At 39.0% G+C, this 19781-nt stretch overlaps 1 protein-coding gene across 1 annotated transcript in view; it reads right to left on the bottom strand.

The window, feature by feature from the left end:
* Nucleotides 1-19781, bottom strand: part of LOC103174755 (guanine nucleotide exchange factor VAV3) — a 91753-nt gene that overhangs the window by 16610 nt on the left and 55362 nt on the right. The window contains exons 9-20 of the mRNA XM_007887296.2: nucleotides 19227-19326; nucleotides 17948-18043; nucleotides 14987-15055; nucleotides 14599-14685; nucleotides 14392-14477; nucleotides 13078-13210; nucleotides 12749-12858; nucleotides 11449-11550; nucleotides 9222-9319; nucleotides 7995-8017; nucleotides 7257-7302; nucleotides 1423-1559 (exon numbers count right to left, since the gene is read on the bottom strand). Coding sequence (XP_007885487.1) covers nucleotides 1423-1559; nucleotides 7257-7302; nucleotides 7995-8017; nucleotides 9222-9319; nucleotides 11449-11550; nucleotides 12749-12858; nucleotides 13078-13210; nucleotides 14392-14477; nucleotides 14599-14685; nucleotides 14987-15055; nucleotides 17948-18043; nucleotides 19227-19326 — 1087 coding nt within the window. The remainder of the gene's footprint in view (nucleotides 1-1422; nucleotides 1560-7256; nucleotides 7303-7994; nucleotides 8018-9221; nucleotides 9320-11448; nucleotides 11551-12748; nucleotides 12859-13077; nucleotides 13211-14391; nucleotides 14478-14598; nucleotides 14686-14986; nucleotides 15056-17947; nucleotides 18044-19226; nucleotides 19327-19781) is intronic.

Here is a 19781-nt window from a genome sequence, read left to right as displayed (position 1 = left end):
TCCTGTCAAGTGCACGACTTAATTAGTTGTGGCTCAGAAATCTGATGATAGGATTGTGTTGCCAATTGTATCATTGCACATTCCTTTGTTTGCAATACCCAGCAAAAATACCTCTTTAATGAGAGTTTTCCCAGGCCGGATGCTAGATTTGAGAAATGTCCAAGGGCTGCATAAGTAATATTTTTGCGATTCCCTTCCAGAAACATAATATTTTTGTTACAACGTAAACTTAAAATACGATATGTAAAAATTCATGCGAATTTTAATACAATAATACAACAGACAGCAATGAAGTATCTGTATCTGTGTGTCTCTGTAGCTCTCTCTGTCTGTTTGTATCTCTCCTATTACTGGTTGAAAGTGATTAACAGGATTCCACTAGTCGCATCCAGCCGAGGCCTGCCAGCTGGACCATCCTTCTCCCACTTGCTGATAAGTTTGACTTTTAAAGTTTACCGGGTTCATTTTTGGTTTTTATCATTGTGTTCTCAACCCACTTCACTGGTGGAGGTTAACAGTCTGTTACAACTTACAATACAGGAAACACATTATTCTGTATTCTTTCTTCTACATATGGTCACAGATGTGGCAGTCAGGATAAACTATCTTCTGAAACTGGCAAATCCCCAGCCTACACACTGCTTTTTAGATCAGGACTGTAAATACAAAAAACAGACCATGGGTTGTTTGGGACACAGTACAATTGTTCCTTTTTCACCAGATCAGTTTGTTTCTGGTCAGACTTTCTCATATTATCTGCTGAGACTGGTAGCTTAATAGTGGAATAGCTTCTGCTATTTAATGATGTTAACTCCTGAACCTGAGTTCTTGATTTAAACAAAATCCCATGAAGAAAGTTTGCGCAAAATTCTATAGTTTGAAACATAGATTAAAGATTGGAAATTTGGTGAAAGTGTTCTTAACCCAGATCAGTAGAAAATCTTATTAGTGCCTTCAGAAACTACTTCTGTAATAAAACAATTAGTTTTTAAAACATTATCTCAACTGACTGGTGAATCATCCCAGACAACTGGCTCTTTTCTCTTAGTACATGTAACAGCTTGTTATCTTCAGTAACGAGCTTTCTAGGAAATGCTCTAAAGCTTTTTGGTTAACTTACTTTGCGATCACACAATCCGAAGCATTGTTTACACTGTCAAGATGATTCTTATAAAAAACAGCATCAAGCCAATCCCAGTATAGAGCCAATAATACAAACTCTAATAACAATAAGATTGTGGCAATGACCTGACATGAAATGCTTCTAATCTTCATAAAGGTTTCACATGTAAACGTTAGTAAACATGGCCAGATTTGTACAGCGAAGAGGATGGCACATTAATGATGGATAAATAATTTTATCCATTGGTCATACTGTGTTTACTTAATTTTCATTAGACTTCTAATGACTCAAGTTCTTACCTCCCACCATGAGTAGTGTGCCTCTGCTCGCACAACTTCAATGATATCCCCCATCTGAATGTTTAATGGGGGGCCAGCATACTGAGGAGGCTGAGGTACCCCATTATACCTTCTGATAACTTGCATCTTTGGTAATCCTGAAACATAAAAGCAAGTCAGACCATGTTGGTTTATGTAGTGAATGAAGGACGAGAGGCACCTTTCTGTTACAAACAGCTCAAGTATATTGTGATGCTGCTCATTGCACCACATTTCTCCTGCGTGATCCTCTGTGAATACTTTCTGTGTTAATTAACCAGCACTCTCTGGCTATCACAAAACTGGTAATGGATCCACACAACTTTGCTACAAGGTCGGACCAACCCAAAATATACTATAGCCAGGATACATGTAATACAGGCAACCTCAAGCCAAACTCCAAGGACTAATTCTCAGAAATAGAGTTAAAGCTATGGTTTACGTGTGATTGCCAAAGTAAACTTGTCGGAGATATTTTGCATAATGCCTTTTAATGCAGAAGATCTTAGGCTGGGTTCTGTGAAGGCACAGACTATTAAACCAAAACTTACCACACTCTCTAATGTAACAACAAAAAATCTACCAGAATAAAAGATAGCAAAGATAAAAATCACACCAATTGGCCATTTAATGTATTGCGATAACTTTATTGTGAAGCTACCTATGGTTACTTTCAGACTCATCTTTATGTAAAATTTTCTGCAATTGCTTCTATTTTAGGGACCAGTTGTTTACTTCAATGCTACCTCCTTTGCTGCTTCATGGTTTATGGCGCAAGAAACATTTCTGTGGAGTAAGACATGTATAACCAGTTTTACTTGGCTATTCCTTTTTTCTTATTATCTTATCAACAACTGGCACTATCTAGCCACTAGCACTCAGTAAGGCAGTAAAATGTCAGGTTAAATGGTAGGAATGTTCCACAAGAAATAGCAGGGATCAGAAAACATTTCTTTATTGCAAGGGTTGTGAGAATTTGGAATGCACTGCCCCTGAACGACAGAAATGTAGAAATGATTGGGATATTTGGAAAGAAGATGATAGAGATACGTGGTGAGTAATAACAACTTACTTTATAGTGCTTTGACATAAAAATTAACATCTGAAAGTAAAAGAATTAAGCGACATGGAGAAATTATTGAGCGCTTTATCCAAATCTACAATTAGGGTTATTAATGACTCAGTTGGATCAAGTGGCCTTCTCATATTCCCAATTTATACATTCCTTTTGTAAAAAGAAAAGTACTTAAACATTGCTAAAACCAGTAATTTAAACTCAATGCACAAAACACAAACAAAGGCATTATTTGAAATGAGATCCAAAAGACCTGTTTCTTTTACAGTTGGTGCAGATCACAACTACTTTCCTGGTGTCTTAGTTATGTTGACAATGAACACGCGATCCAATTATCAGGACAATGTCACAGATTTGTTTTGAACAATGCTTGTAAAAATTCTATTGATTGAAAACAATTTGTCCATTGTTTGCAAGCAGGTAGACAAAAATACATTTAATCTGATCACCTTCTGATTGCGTGTTACACCCAATATCACACTGCAAATGTGCACGTAAAAATAATATGCACAAGAGCATTGTTCTTTTCAAAGACTGCATGGTTCTGGATCTCATATATCATGTCAGCCACCTAATGAATAAATAAGCAAAGGTGGATTACAAGTCAAATAAAATCAAGATTGCGCCAGTGAAGTGCAATCCAGTCTGCCATGCTAAACAACAAAGGTTGTTTTCCTTTGCTGTGACCAAAAACTTGAAATTCCTGTTCATCTTATTTTATTTGCAACGAATAAGTTGCAAGTTCTGATGTGTTTGTGAAGCAAGTAGTGTAACGTGTGTTTACTAACAATACTGGCTGTAATTATGCGAAGACTCTAAGAGACTGGGTCCTAACAGACAGCAATTCTAATGGCATTCCTAAATTATGAAAGCGTGCAGTAAAACACATTGATTTGCAGGCAGTCCGATCTAACACAAACTGCTTTGCAGCACTCCAGTACCCTAACCAATGCGAAGGGTGCTATACAAATGCAAGTTGTTGTTGTACTTTCAAAGCAGTGTTTGCATGGATCAGTGTAACATGGCTAATGTACTTCTGGTTACCAGAAGGAATTCACTATCTCAGTTGAGTTTACTGCTAAAATCCTGATCCAGCTTAATACATTTTTTTAAACTGCAAAACTACAGATGCAGAGGAGGGGAAGGTAGAAAGAATTTCACAGTCTGATACAATTTTTTTTACAGAAATGTAAGTAAGTAAGATCTGCATTAGCAGCCATTGCATTAATAGGTTTTGAATGCTACATCTAATTTTTTTGATTTCCAAGTTTTCTTAAAATCTTAACTACCACTTCTTTGCTTTGGTTGCTGTTTGAAAGTCTCAGCTTGTCCAGTAATGTCCCTTATCATTTTCAATCTTCAGTTGCCCAGCAAGACAATACCTGCAGCAAGATTTCACTGTTGCTCCTTGCTTCTAACTGAAAGTACACAGCAATTTAAAAAGTAAACAAAAGGAGATTTTTGTTATTCTTTGAAGCCAAAGCACTTTTATGCACTTTGGACATCCTCCTGATGTGAAAGGCGCTATATAAGTGTAAATTTGTATTGTATTATAAAGAGGTTAGGAGGACCTCTTACAAATAACCAACAATGAATAAATTGTGGACATGCAAGATAAGAGCACACTATTCACCAAATCTTTCAGCCTCAAGGGAACTAAATAAATCCTGCAAATTCCATCATTTTAAGAACAGATATACATGCTTGTGACACCCCAACCGGTTTAACCCACTTTTCAGCCAGTTTTCATGGATCAGAGTAGACCTGTTTGCTTCTGATAGACATTAATACTTGATGGTATATATTTTCTTATGATAACTGGAAACATGCTATGCTCACCTCCACCTACTTCAGAGTGTGGTCTGTGACTTTGGCTAATACTGCTTTTATATTATGGTTCCTATGGTGCAGATTGCGACAGATGAAAGGCAAACATTGACAGTCTCAGCGCTGCTTTCCATGTGATACTTGCTTTTTCATTTGTACATTTTGCTGTCAGACCTCAGAAGGTGGAGGGAGGTGCATAGGACCAAAAGCTCACAGTGAGTTGACGTTCTGAGGATGCACAGGGCGCTACCCCGCATGAAGGGTGCTATATAAATGCAAGTTGTTGTTGTTGTGACTTCAGCGGATTCTTTTGCCGATTGTCACTGGGACAGAGGCCGGAAGATGCACCTGAATATCAGGTGACTTCTCCCAGCCCTTTATACACCATTCTACATAGTGTTTTTGCATGTGTGCGGTAACACAGCATAAACAAATGATAGCATATGTTTTTAGCTGCAGGTGATAAAGGTAGGAAGTAAACAGGAGGCTTTGACTGAATGTTTTTTATGCTGGCGCCAACTGTTTCTCATTTTGCAGATGGAGGCCAAAAGTATGGAGACAATGGGAGATAGGACTCAAATGATCATTTATAGACATTTGCTGCCAGGAAATTCAGCCACTTTTCATTACAAGTTGCCTCTAGCCAGGCTCGTCTCTGCAGGCAGACTTGTAATGTAAAACCAGCATTTGATTCCTGTATGTTTTCACATTCTGATTCAAACTAATTTGGTCCATTCATTCACCCACTGCTACCCTCTGACGTACCTATACTCTAATTGTTTTCAATTCAATTCACATAGTGAGCTGAATTTGGCATTCATGTTTCCAGTGCCAGTTTGTGGTCGATCAGATGCATCTTCTGGTTAAATGTTTTTTTTACTGTCAGAACTATGGCCAACGTTCAGAATATGACTTTGTTGAAACTTGTATTGCAGATGAGTCAGTCTGAATAAACCTTAGCAGTCTTCTGATTTACCAGTCAAAACAATTTTGGTAGTTAAGAGTTGGAAGTGCTTGAGAACTGCGCAGTCTGACTTAATCAGGTTACACCCCCTTCCGCACACTTGGCTATAAACTTTGCACTGCATACCACCTTAGTCCTGCCAATGGTATAGCAGCCCTTATACTCTAGTACACTCACTTACAAGTAAAGGTTGGAAATATCGTCAAGAGTACTAAAACAGCCTTCAGAGATTTTGAAGTTGAGCTTTAGGAATGCAAAACCATCTTCTCCATTCTTCCCATTATTTTTTACATTGCCTGCGTATTAAAGAGGTGCCTTTAATTCAGTTTTGTATCAAGCTGAATCGCAGTTCTTATCTTAGTGATGCATTTTTTGTGAGGAAATACCTTGAACGGTATCTGAATAAACCGTAGTGCTGCTTACACTGTGCTTTTCGCATTTAATTGAGGTTGAATAACATGATTCACTTCTGACGTTGGATGGAAATCCACTGCCAACAATACCTGTTAGCAAAGGTCTGGCAGCACTTTGGTTGTGTCAGTGGAGGATAAATCCAGTGGGTGAAAGTCAGGGTCTGCTTCTTTAAACGTTCTTGGCAATTCAAAACCATTTTCACGTTATCAGGGAACAAGCTCTTTAATAAAATTTTTAAAGACTCTCAATTTTGAAGTTTTGCACAAATTCCTGGCGATGAGGAGCAGGAAGCATCAGGCTTCGTGCTCAAACCTGCTCGACTGCTAGAAGTGACATTGCTTCGTTGAACTATGCTCAGACTTTGTACAGTGCCTGATTCAGTGTGACTTTCTGTCAGTCAACAAGTGGAGAAATTACATCGCTAATGTAATGGGACCAAGGAAAACTACATCATATTTTCCAGGTGTGGCATATTCCCCCAAAAGTATCCTGAAATATCTAAATTTTGTACCATTCATTGTCAGTGAAATTAGAAGCAGTCAGAATGCTCATTTATTTCCATTAACAAGTTAACAATGTGGAGTCCTGTAGCTCAGTGGTTAGAGCACTCGCCTTGCAAGCAAGACACCTGGGTTCAATTCCAGGCAGGGCAAAATCTTGGGCAAGTTTCCTTATTCCACACGCCTGATAATAATCCCTCCAAAACAAAACAATAAATTGGTTATTTTCAATCCATAACTGTTTGTGGGACACTGCTGTGTGCAATTGGTTGCCGCGTTTCACCCACAAATATACAGTGAATTCGCTTTACCGCATATTCTGTGAAGCACTTTGAGACGTCTAGAAGACGTGAAATGTGCTATATCAAATGCAAGGATTATTATTAAGTTGGCAGATGATAGAGTCTACGTGTGCTGGGGTTAACAGGTAAAACAGTAACATAAGATTGATTTTGTTGGTAACTTATGATGGAAGGCAGCATCGCAAGAATTCAGTGATACGGTATTAAGATTCAAAACCTGTTTTGGTTGTAGTTTTTCAAGTGCCTGCCTGCTCTTCACCACAAAAGATATACTAGTGCTGTACATGTGAAGTTCTCCCAAATAGCCTAGGGGAGTGAGAATGAGAATTTATTGTGTGTATATATCATATATATAGTTCTTACGCAGTGTTTTATATATATAGTGTATATATCTATATATATATAAAGTGTATGTATATATATAAAGTGTGTATATGTATATATATGTGTGCGTGTAAAAAAAAAACACTGCTTGAGAGCTACATAAGTATATCTGAACCAGTTTTGCCCCAGGCTGGTACAGCATAGATTGCAAAGATTAGTAGCTTGCAGTTAAATAATACATTACATTTGGAGACAACACAACAAAACATGTGTTAAGAGTCCAAACAAAGGGGTTCATGAAACAATATGCAATATTTGTGGTTTGATTCAAATAGACATGATTTTGATCAGAGATAACATTAGTCCTGATAAGGTTGTTTGCATCTCAGTCAGAAACAAAATGAACTTACCTGGATCTAGATGCCTGTTGTGCCTTTTGTGTCCATTAATCCTATGCTGCAGTTAAGAAAAAAAAGGTATATATACTCAATCATGTATTTTACAAAACATTCCCATGAATATCACAACATTCTTCACATTAAGAACATTTACATTATATGCTGCCATGTGGACTTCAGCATACTCATTTTGGTTATATGCAGAACAACATAAACTTATTTTATACAGAATTCCACATTACTCTTAAGACACAAATTGAGTTTCCAGTCCCAGCCTCCTAACAAAGCTACTTTCATAATATCTCAATACTTTACAGGAGAAAATTGAGTAAAACTGGTTCTGCTGGGTCTTTTAAATGCTTTATTTAGCGGTAGCATTAATAGACATCTTTGAAGTTATAAAACAAGTCAGTCAGTCACAGTATTGCCTCTTTAAAAAGAAAATAGGACAATGTTAAAGATGTTTAAAGTAAAACTCCAAGTATAATTATTTCACTGCAAAAAAGTGTTTGTTATCCAAAGACTCAAGTCCAATGGCTTTTAAATCCTAAAATGTTTCCTCCAACTTAAATGATTTACTATACCATTATGAATACAGGCGTAATTCTCAAAGCACAACAAGGGCATTATAACAACAATTCAGCACTACTGAGCTGCACAGAATCAATTTACAGCAGAATGCTAGCACGCACAATAGCTGGCACAGAAAGCTGCAAAACCAAGAAAATAAGAAACAGCACCACTACTTACCCCATGTTTATGTGTTGCAGAATCTGAAACAAATTTGAACATTGGCATTAGGGAAAATCTAAACGTTTCTCAGCAAGAACAGAATGTTTCCTGCATCACACTCCCAGTTACCTACAGAAGTGGTGCGCTCTCACTACCTGCAGTGAATATTGTTTTGCTTTCTCAGGGCAGGGCCAAGACTGGGTAGTGGATCACATGCTCATGGCTAATTGCTTCTTTTCAATGCAGATATTCATTTACAGTCTTTGCTTCTCTCATTTATGCAATACCTTTTTGCTTTTGAAAACAAGACAGAATAATACTGCATCCCTTTGGGGAATACCGTTAAAAGTGAGAGTGGTAACTTTCCTCTCTCCATTTTAATCAGGCAAAATTTCCCCTTGTTTTCAATGAATACCGAAAGTAAAGAAATGGAGTAAAAGATTCAATAGAAGTTACTCTGAATGTGCTGAGCCTATTTGAAGACCTGGTCGTTGTTTTCCTTGTTAATGTATAATTTTATGCCTGGAAAATTCAATCACTATGCCCAGTACACTATTCACAAACTATTTTTCTTTACAGACTTTTGCCCTTTTCCAAAATATTTTTTTTACTAAATCCTCCATGAACACATACAGTCTGGATGTTGAATAAGCCTCAGGACATCATTAGTATGTTGCTAAGATAGGCAGCACCTGATTTGATTAAAGTGCACACATTTATCCATCACTTTTCACCCTGTGTCATTATATTAGAACTGAACTTTACTTGAAGTGAGCACATCGGGTGCAAACGTTGGTAACGTAATGTTTGTGCATTACTTAGCTCAGAATTTGACTTCTGTATCGATATGAATATCTGAAATAACTCTAGAAGGTCAGTAAAATGATACCACAATTTTGCCCACAAAATATACAGTCACTACACTTTACAGTATATTCTGTGAAGCGCTTTGAGACAGCTCAAAGACGTGATAAGTCGCTATATCAAATGCAAGGATTATAACTATAATAATAACTTATGTTAAAAAATTAGAATATACAGTGTATGTAAATGTATGCAAATAGTGAGTGTGTAAAATTTCTCTGGAAACATATTTTTGAAACTACAATGATCTAAAAGAAGGAGCATGTAATTTGTCCACTTTGGACGGGATATTTGTCTGTTACAGATGTGTTTTCAGTCTTGTCTGGTACAAAACATTGGGTTGGACTTTTTTGCTGGGGGTAGTAGCAGCAGTAATATTACCTGCCGTCGACTTCCCACAGCTCCCAAGTCTGCCCAAGCATTCTTTGTGTGTTCCAGCACCACATTTAGAACACAAATAACCTTGATAAAACACTCCCCTGAGAAGAAAATGGAATTCTGTGATTAAATCACCCAAAGCAATAATTTGCATTTCAACCTTATAGATTACACAATGTATAATGTTGCAATTCCATGCATTCCAGCATTGTACAAGAAGCGTCAAAAACACTAATTACTAATTATTTTTATAATACATCGATTCATACTACATTACCTTGAGCTCATAGTCTCCAGGTTGACAATTCAATACAGTGCTTGGGGAGCACTACATTGTCAGGACTATCATCTTTCGGATAAAACATTAAACAGAGGTGTGCCTATTCAGGTAGACATTAAAGATCCTATGGCACTGCTTGAAAACAGACAAGAGTTCCTCACAGCCAATAATAACCCAGATCAAATTAGCCATTCACTTCATGTTTTTTTGTGGGACATTGCTGTGGGTAAATTGGTTGCTTACAAAATATATTCACTACACTTTACAGTAAATCCTTTAAGTATGAGGCATTTTGATGATGTGATAAGGTGCTAGCTGTATCAAATGCAATGATTACTATTTTTATTGTTATATTATGATGCAAGGTTTATTGCAAAAATTAAGTAAATACATTCTGCCAACTCTGTCTGACATTTTCCTTTTTTGAGCATGGAATTGGTCACTTGAATTGCTCATTTAAAAAACACCACAGATTTAATAATAGAAAGAAGCCATCGTCACTTTGATATGCACAATTAACCTTCAAATATGTTTGCTATTATTAAGGAGATGATGTTCTTCATTATGTACTGTAGTGATAAATTAGAAGTCTATAAATTTTGTGTTGCAGTTAATGATTTACCTGACAAACAAGATAGAAGATTACAACATACGGTAACTTGCATCACCAATTAAGGAGGATCTGTCCACATGTGTTACTGCTACCCAAAAATATCTTAAGGGCTGAAAGGGATTTCTTCATGTAGAAAGCAAGCTGGCAATGTAAACAATATGGATTTTGGTGGAATATGTTATTGAACAAATTAAAAGTAATAAACTCACTCTACAAATAGATGGCCATATGGTGTATGAGCAATAGTAGGGGAGCTTTCAACCATTCTGTTCCCTCTCTATGGAATTCTACCCAAGGGTCCCTCCATCTCCCTCTTCTTCCACACTTTTAAAGCTTTATCTAGCCCCCTGCCCTCCCCTCCCCCATCTGGCCTTGCAAGCTCGAGTAGCCAGTCAGCTCTGTGAAGTGCTTTGAGATATCCTCTCAATGTGAAAGGCGCTGTATAAATAAGTGTTACCACCTGGGCAAAGCTGATGCCCAAAACAATCCCAGATACCAGGAAATTAACTAATTTATCATGTAAGCCTGATATTTTTCTCACTACAATTGAAGAAATTTCATGTGAAAAGTAGTTATTTCCTTCAGAAACCTCCTCTCTCTCATCTCCGCTTCTCTCTTTTGGTTTCAATCTTAGTTGCTTGAATTGAAAATAAACCTTGACTTACGTAGACAAGACCTTTTACTGATATTTGGATTGCTGTACAAAAATACCTTCATCATTGAGATGAGGTAAAGTAAACTAGACTTGAGAAATGTTACTTAGAAGCAGAGCTAACAATTATATACATGTACCTTTCGATTACAAAATGGAAAAAAATGGAAAGCTGAAGACAACTACATCCTGCCAGTAGGTGTCATCAGTTTACTAAGTGCATTCAGTGGTGCATTTCCAACATCATGGGTCAGTTAAAAGAAACTTCATTTTCTTAAACTCAAGATTATTGTACAAGGTTATACTGGGAGGTTTTATAATGCTGGTTCACTTATAAGATTGATGCCCTGTTTCCCATGTGCTAAAAGATGGCTGATTTCCGGATCATCGGGTCAACAGTGATATCACTTCCTGCTCGTGGGTTGGTGAAGGGAACCAACATGCCCGCATGCACAGTGATGTGGCCGGTCATATGATCAGTGGCGACACAATATGCAAGAGCTGACGAGTGTTCATACCCCGTTACATGGCTGGTTGGGACCCTCAATTATCTTGTTAGAACAGGGCTCTACTCTACTGTGTCACTGGGGTAGATTTTGCAAAAAATCTTCAGATGAAATGTTTTTATCTTCGATTTAATTTTGAAGTGTCACCATCTCTGTGTCTACAGGTCAGCGAATCTCACCTCAACAGCATGCAGCAGGCCTTGCAAGATGTGATTCGTTCAAAGGTGTGAATCTTGAAATCATGGTGATTGCTATTCGCATTGTCAGGCCTAATGTTCGACCTACAGAAAAAATATAGTTGAGATGATAGATCAAAGCACAGTATGGAACACAAAAACATCATTCAAGTAGTTCATCTCCGGGTTTTAAAGCGAGACCACAAAGTCGATGTTGAGATCACTATCTGACAATGCTATGAATTTCTGAAAACATGGAACAAGTCAACATCATCCAAGTCAACAGCAGGAGAATCACAAACATTATTATTTGCCTGACAAATAGATATTATTTGAATACATTAAACTGGTGAAGCACAATTACATTGTGCAGATCATTTATACAAGGTTCTGTTGGAATTACTACTTTTTGACAGAAAACCGATTGACTGGATCATAAGACCTATTGACTGGATCACTAATTGCTTATTTATTAGTGCTGCAGGAATTTTCTTGTCAAGGACCAGAATACAGCACCTCATCTGATGCCTCGTCCAAAGGGCAATGACAGTAAAGGGAACTCTCAATTACTGCATCAAGGTACCAACATTAGATATAAGCTCAAGTGATAAACTCACAAGCTTCTCAACCAACAGGAAAACCATCAGCATCCGTTAACTGATAATAAAAAGATTGCTGGATAACCCTTTACTGTAATTACAAAATGACACAAATTAAACACTGACACCTGCATATTTAGCCGAATGTTTATTTTATGTCCACACTTGTAACATTATTTTAAATAGGTACATGGACAATGGACAGTGAGTACTACAGACATTAAAGTATATTGCAGGCAACAGAATGGAACAGAATAAAAAACAATTGCCTGTCGAATGCTTTCAATTTGGCAACAGCTGGAATAGGTTCCAAGTGAGGGTGGTTAATGCCGGGACACTGCACCATTTGGAAGCAGTTTGATGCTATAATGGGAAGATGACAGAGGTTGTATCTTGGAAGGATGAGATTAAATAGGCGAAACTTCTCTTATGATCATTTAGCCCTCACAATAGAATCTATTGATGTAAGTTAGTGTGGTTAGAATGTTCAAGGGATAAGTGAATGGACTCAAGGTATTCACACACTGATGCTCAACTTTCAGTTTCAGGATTTGACAGGGTCTCTCCATTCTGTACTCTTCTGCAAAATTTAACGCTGCAGTACTGAAAAGTAGGCAGTGTTATACACTATATCCGTTCTGCAGATTACGAACAAGTCCTTAATCGTACGCACACAAAGGAACAATAATACAGTTTGTACTTACAGGGCCATCTCAAACTGCTCAAGCCACTTTTTCTTCAAGTCTTTTGTTTTACAAAAGAATTCAAACCCATTCTGGCCATGGAGGTGAGTGAGGTAGAATCCATGTGACCACTACAATAAAGGAAACAATTCATTGAACACGGTTAGCTGTCTTTGGAAGGAATTTATCTCTGATAATGTTATTTTGCCATCCAATTGGTATCTCAAGGAATACAGTAAAGATGAATGCCACTACGATCCTTTATTCATGTTTCTAATTATTTGACAGCAGCAGATATTGTGTACTGTAAATGGATTCATTTACCATCTGAAATAATTTCCTCTACTGACCTTCTTATTTTCTTTATCAGTTGTTGGGTTATCGGTGATTTTATAATTATTCAGATCAATGATTTCCTTCATTTCATAGTTGTCACCTCTTCTTTTGCAAACAATCACAGCTTTGTCAAATAGAAATATGTGCCTGCATTAAAAACAGAAAACATAATTTAAGAGCTTCACACACATAGCTTTAGTTGCAGAAGCTCAAGTTGTTCATCATTGTAACAAAGCATTGTTGGAAACTTGCAAGTTTTCAAAGTTTTGTACCAGTGCAGTGCCACGCTTTGCTTGCACCTGGTTTGTGTAAAAATCTAACTATCCGCGTCTGTGGTTATGCCTTACTTTGGAAACTATGTGCCTCTTTTGTTACATTTAGCACTCGGACACTAACATAATTCACAATCTCAATATCATTTCAGGTCTACTACTTGAGAAAATGTAATATGTACTAAACCACAAAGCACTGTGTGGTAGCACCGTGTGCTAGCAAGTCATTGTTAACTGTGCAAGAAGGGGGAGGCAGAGCAGGTCATCAGAGTAAATCATTGATCAACTCTTATTGAGTTAAAACGACCAAATTTCCAGACTGCAAATGACTGAAACGTTAAATCTCAAAGCGTCGTGGACCCGAAACGTTGACTCACTTTCCTTTCTCCATAGATGCTGCCTGACCTGCTGAGTGTTCCCAGTGACTTCTGTTTTTGTCTCAATAGTCCTGCTACCAGGAAAATGAAAACAGAGAACACTGTCTACCGTTTGCCTATGTCAAGTCTCAGGCAACATAAGCAGCACAGTGTACTCTTAAAACATTTAAATAAAGGGATTTTCAGATCTGTACTGTTGCTGTTAAAATGCCTCATCAACATGAAATGTTAACCCACTTTACTGTCTCCACAGAAGCTGCCTGACCTGCTGAGTGTTCCCAGCAAATTCAGTTTTTATTTCAGATTTCCAGCATCTGAGGTATTTTGCCTTTTGTCTATTTCTGGAGTCTATTTGTGGAGTCCTGTAGCTCAGTGGTTAGAGCACTCGCTTTGCAAGTGGGAGACCTGAGTTCAATTCCAGGCAGGGCGAAACCTTGGGCAAGTTTCCTTACTCCACACGCCTAATAATAATCCCTCCAAAACCCCAAAACAATAATAAATTGGTCATTTTCAATCTACGACTGTTTGTGGGACATTGCTGTGCGCAATTGGCTGCCGTGTTCGCCCACAAATATACAGTCAATTCATTTTACAGTGTGTTCTGTGAAGCGATTTGGGACGTCCTCCCGACGTGAAAAGCGCTATATCAAATTCAAGGATTATTATTATTATTTCTCACCTTTCCTGGCGTGTGCGTTTGTCTAATGTAGTGACCCGTATCTCACCATCCACTTTTGGTCTTCCGTAGATTGAAAGAGACTGGTTCTAAATTAACGACAGTATTTATAATTATTACAAGCATAAAACAAGTGAAGTCATTGCTACAAAATTTGCCCCCCCCACCCCCCAGAAATGTTGTAGTTACGCTAAGTATATACCAACGTACCAAATTTTCAATGCAATGCTGAAATTGGCTAATCTCCCGAAGAGTCTCGTTGTCTCTCTTAACTTCATTAACATATTGAGCCAAGTCCTACAAAGACAGGAAGCAAACTCATGTAAATTGACAAAAGTGCATTCGGTGTGGAGACGTCAAATCAACGGCAAGGCACTTCTGGGCGTGCATTACATGATTGTTTCTGCTTCCTACTCCAAATCAATTCAATGCTGGAAGTGATTGCAAATTACCTCTATCAATATATATATATATAGGGAATACATTAGCTATGCAGAAATGCTACTTTAGAACTTAGAACACTGACTGTCCAGCGCCTTGGGACTATAATTTTGTTAGAGAGTTATTTCTATTCTGTCTGGTTTGATTGAATTCTCACCTTCATAGCATCTAGTGCTAAACGCAAATTAGCCTTCTCTTGCTGATCAGTGGTGTGCTTCATCAGTTCCTGTGTTTAATGATAAAACAAGAGTAATCTGATACGACGACAACAAATTACAACAACAAGATTACATTTGTATAGTGCCTTTCACACTGGGAGGACATCCCAAAGCGCTGGATAGTGTACAGCATTTCAGACCCGAACTGGGGTCGGGGGGAGAAGGGAGGGGAGGGGAAGGGAGGTGGCTGATGGCATGATCGAAGAGGAGGGCCTTGCGGCGGGACTTGAAGGAGGCTAAGGTGGGGGTGAGGCGGAGTGACTGGGGATGGAATTCCAGAGGTTGGGGGCAGAGTGGCTGAAGGCTCTCCCGCCAATGGTGGGGCGGGTGGGTCGTGGGATGTGGAGCAGGCCAGAGCCGCTGAGCGGAGGTAATGGGCGGGTTGGTAGGGGGTTAGGTTGCAGAGTAGGGTGGGGCGAGGCCATGGAGGGCTTTGTATGTGAGGATCAGGATCTTGAACTGAATCCTCTGAAGGATAGGGAGCCAATGGAGTCAGGTGAGAGTGGGGGAGATGGGGTCCCAGAGTTTGATGCGGGAGAGGACACGGGCTTCAGAGTTCTGGATTATCTGCAGCCTGTGGAGGGAGGAGTTGGGAAAGCCGACAAGCAGGGCATTTGCATAATCGAGCCTGGAGGTGATGAAGGCATGAACAAGAGTTTCAGCGGCCTGAGGGTTGAGATAGTGGCGGAGTCGGGTGATGTTGCGGAGGTGAGGGAAGGCAGAGCGGATCATGGCTTGTATGTGGGGAAGAAAAGAAAATTGAGGGTCGAACAAGCCACCTAGGTTCCTGACTGGTTTGGTGAGTTGTAGTGTGTAGTGGAGGTTGATGTTGCCAGAGCCTGAGGTGCAGAAGCGCTGGCACGAGCCAATCAGGAGGGCCTCAGTCTTGTTCACAATCAACCGTAGGAATTTTGCCCTCATCCAGGACTTGATGTCTGACTGTCAGGACAGCAGTGGTCCTGGATTTCAGGGTGGAGGCAGAAAGATGGAGTTGGGTGTCATCCGCATATATGTGGACAACAAATTACACTTGTATAGAGCACTTCACATTGGGAAGACATCCCAGGGCACTGGACAATCAGAGGTTTTGAACCCGAGCTGGGAGTTAGGTTCAGAAGGGGAGGAGGGCAGGGGGTTGGGGGTCTGAGAGTAGCCAAAGGCACAATTGAAGAGGAAGGTCTTTAGACAGGACTTGAAGAAGGCAAGAGAGGGGGTGAGTCGGAGGGATTTCGGGATAGTTTCAGAGCCTGACCGTCAATAGTAGTGCAGGAAGTGCGGGGTACCTGAAGCAGGCCGGTGTCCGCCGAGCAAAAGGAGCGGATAGGCTGATGAGGGGTTATGAGGTCAGAGAGATAGTGGAGAGCAAGACCTTGAAGGTAAGAACCAAGGTTTTGTACTTGATTCTCTGAGGAATGGGGAGCCAGTTAAGCCAGGCAAGAACAGGGGTGATAGGTTCCCGAAGCCTGTTGCGGGAGAGGACATGAGCTCTGAATAATCTGCAGCTTGTGGAGGGAAGAGTTGTGAAATCCAGTGAGCAGGCAATTGGCGTAGTCAAGCCGAGAAAGCATGGATCAGAGTCTCGGCGGCCTATGGTGAGAGGCAGTGACGGACAATGTTGCGGAGGTGTGGAGAGGCAGAAAGTCATAGCACGAATGTAGGGTTTGAAGGATAGCTAAGGGTCGAAAAGGACACCGAGGTTTCGGATTGGCTCGGTGAGGTGAAGAGTAGGAAAGGCAAGAGATAGGAAATAAACAATCTTGAGACAGATAAGTTCTCTTAATAACAATGAATATGCTCAGCAGTAACAATGTTTCATACAAAATGTTTGCAACCACAGAATCCAGTTACTACCTCAGTTATTTAGATAATAAGGAGGAACCTTTGGTCAATCTGATCTGATCCTTCAAGATTACCCACACTATCTATCATCTTTCAATGACAGATTAAAGTTGTCTAATGCGGTTGTATGATAACAACTGTAGAATGTAATTAGGGATGCTATGCATTTACCAATGAATTTACACTAGTCACTGAATCTCCTTCTACTTATTGAAGCTATTTCACTCAGGAAGGTGTCGCAGAACAGTGAAACCTCAGCCAGAGGGAAAATAAGTTTGATCTTCCACATCATCGAAGACCAATCCTGTTTCCTCGGTGGCCTTTATTTCCTCTAAACATTGCTGACTTGGAGTTCATCATTCATTGTTTGTGAATTTCACAATCTGATATTTCCTGAACCTGAAGTTGCAATTAATACAGCAAATGCAGTTTGCGAATGCCACCAATTAGATTGCTGTTAACATTTTGCTGAATGTACACATTGCACTTTTCTGACCTTTTCTAGCAATAGGTTTTCTGCCAAGTACACAAGGAGGGAATTGTTACTATCAATGACTGTTTTGCACTTGGAGGTGTTATGTAAATTATATAATAATAATAAATCTTGCATTTGATATGACGCTTTTCACGTCGGGAGGACGTCCCAAAGCGCTTCACAGGACACACTGTAAAGTGAATTGACTGTATAGTTGTGGGCGAACGCGGCAGCCAATTGCGCACAGCAATGTCCCACAAACAGTCGTAGATTGAAAATAACCAATTTATTATTGTTTTTGGTTTTGGAGGGATTATTATTAGGCGTGTGGAGTAAGGAAACTTGCCCAAGGTTTTGCCCTGCCTGGAATTGAACTCAGGTCTCTCGCTTGCAAAGCGAGTGCTCTAACCACTGAGCTACAGGATGTACATGTATATATTTATATATAATATACATGTACATATATAAAGTGCATATTTATGGATTTAAAATGGCAGCTAACCTCACAGAGATGAAGAACTTAACTTTATGGTTTTACTTCCCAGTAGGTAGGTTTTGAAGTCAAAGTTGTACAGTATTAACTCACCTGAAGCAGTAAGTGATATTTCAGAACTCGTTGCATAGGTACAACCAGAAGATCTCGCAATGTAAATTTCCCATTGTTTGCTCTCTTGGCACATTCCTAGCATGCAATAAACAATCGTAGGTTTATATTTGTCTGCATATTACAATTTAGCAGTAAATGTAGCAATAGGAAGTGAATGATCAATTTTATCTGGCTGAACATTGGCCAGGAAAGCTACATAATCTCCCTTCTCTTTTCAAATAATCTCATGGAATCTTTAACATCCACCTATAAAGGCAGATGAGATGTCTCATCTATAGGATAGCATCTCCATTAATGCAGCTCACTGCCAACATTGTTTTGGAATACAACATCAGCCTTGAAACCAGGGGCTTGAAACCACATCCTTCTGACCCAGACGCAAGAATGCTACCAGCCGAGCTAGCCTGAAAACCGCAAATATGTATAAGGACACTTGCAGATATAAAGCAATTAGGGTTTGATTACACTCAGTGTGGAACAACACATTGCAATTCTCTACTTGCAGCTCAAATTAATGTGTGTAAGTTGCACTTAATGAAGATCATGCCAAGTCACAAATAATGCATCAAATCAGTATTGCTTTCAGGCGACTCATTTTCAGAGCTTTTTAAATCGTTTGCCGGTCTGCAAGGAACAGGTTATGATTGATAACTTCTTCGTTAAATTGTAAATTCTCAGCAAATTTGAAAATGAGAACTGATATTATTTTAATGATACCAAGTGGACATTTCTGCCTTTGGAGAGAAATTAAATTGGAAAGAATTTCTGAAGAAAATTTGGTACTTAACATTTTATCCTATTCAAATAAGAATGTACCAGCTGAATTGATATTAATGACTGACCAGATGGAATAACTTCATTTTAACTGCAATGTATTATTGAAGATTCAAAATTTCCACTTTAATACAATTTAATGTGACTGTCTTCTCTTCCAAAAATTCCTTGCATTGACCAAAATAACGTTTCAAAATAAGTGGATTTCTATCAAGGACACTTTCATTAATTATTTTTAAAGTCCTCTGGGCCATTTCTAACCAAGATGTAGTATCTAATACTCCACTGCTTCATTGGATCTGACAAATGTTTTGTGCAGCCACATCAGTTGCTCATAAAAGTGTACAGCACATTACTTCACATCGTAGCACATCTTGTATTATGAAATATTAATATTAAATTAGCATATGGTTAGTTTAATGTCCACCATATAAAGATCAAAGTGTGTAAACCTAAAATTTGCAACAAAATGAAAGCAAATTACCTCTAACTTCAATCGGACATCTTCCCTTGATTTACTGATATCATCCAAAGATTTTATTGCTCTTTCCACGTGACTGCAGTACTCACCGTAAATAAGCAACCTGTGGATAGAATAAGTCACTTTATACAGTAAAATGAGTAAAAGCCTCCACAACAGCGTAGAGGAAGCAATGCAACTTTGTTGTATTTGTGTTACTAAGATGCTCCGAGCCGCTACTCTGCGTGAAGAATGCAAAATACATGTAAGTTGTTGTTCTACTGACAGTAGTTTGTCTTTTTCCCTACACTGTGCCAACACTGGAGGAACCTACTGTACTGCAGATCTGGGGGTGGGATGACACTGAAGTTCCAAAAACATTTTTTTTATGATGATTGTGACTAAGCCAACAAAACCACGTAGCCAAGACAATCTCAATCCAGTAATGGATAGAGCCAGAATTTTTGGATCAGAAGCTTGCTGGTTTAAACCCTGATCTGGGCTGAGCATAGATCGGGGTTTGAACCAGCAAGGTCTTGGTCTCAACCAGGCTACTAAATTGGTCCTGGCCTTCTTAGG

This window comes from Callorhinchus milii, unplaced genomic scaffold (genome assembly GCF_018977255.1).
Source record: "Callorhinchus milii isolate IMCB2004 unplaced genomic scaffold, IMCB_Cmil_1.0 Scaffold5, whole genome shotgun sequence".
NCBI classification, from domain to species: domain Eukaryota; kingdom Metazoa; phylum Chordata; class Chondrichthyes; order Chimaeriformes; family Callorhinchidae; genus Callorhinchus; species Callorhinchus milii.
The sequence above is the reverse complement of the archived record's forward strand: the minus strand, read 5'-3'. Positions and strand labels throughout refer to the sequence as shown.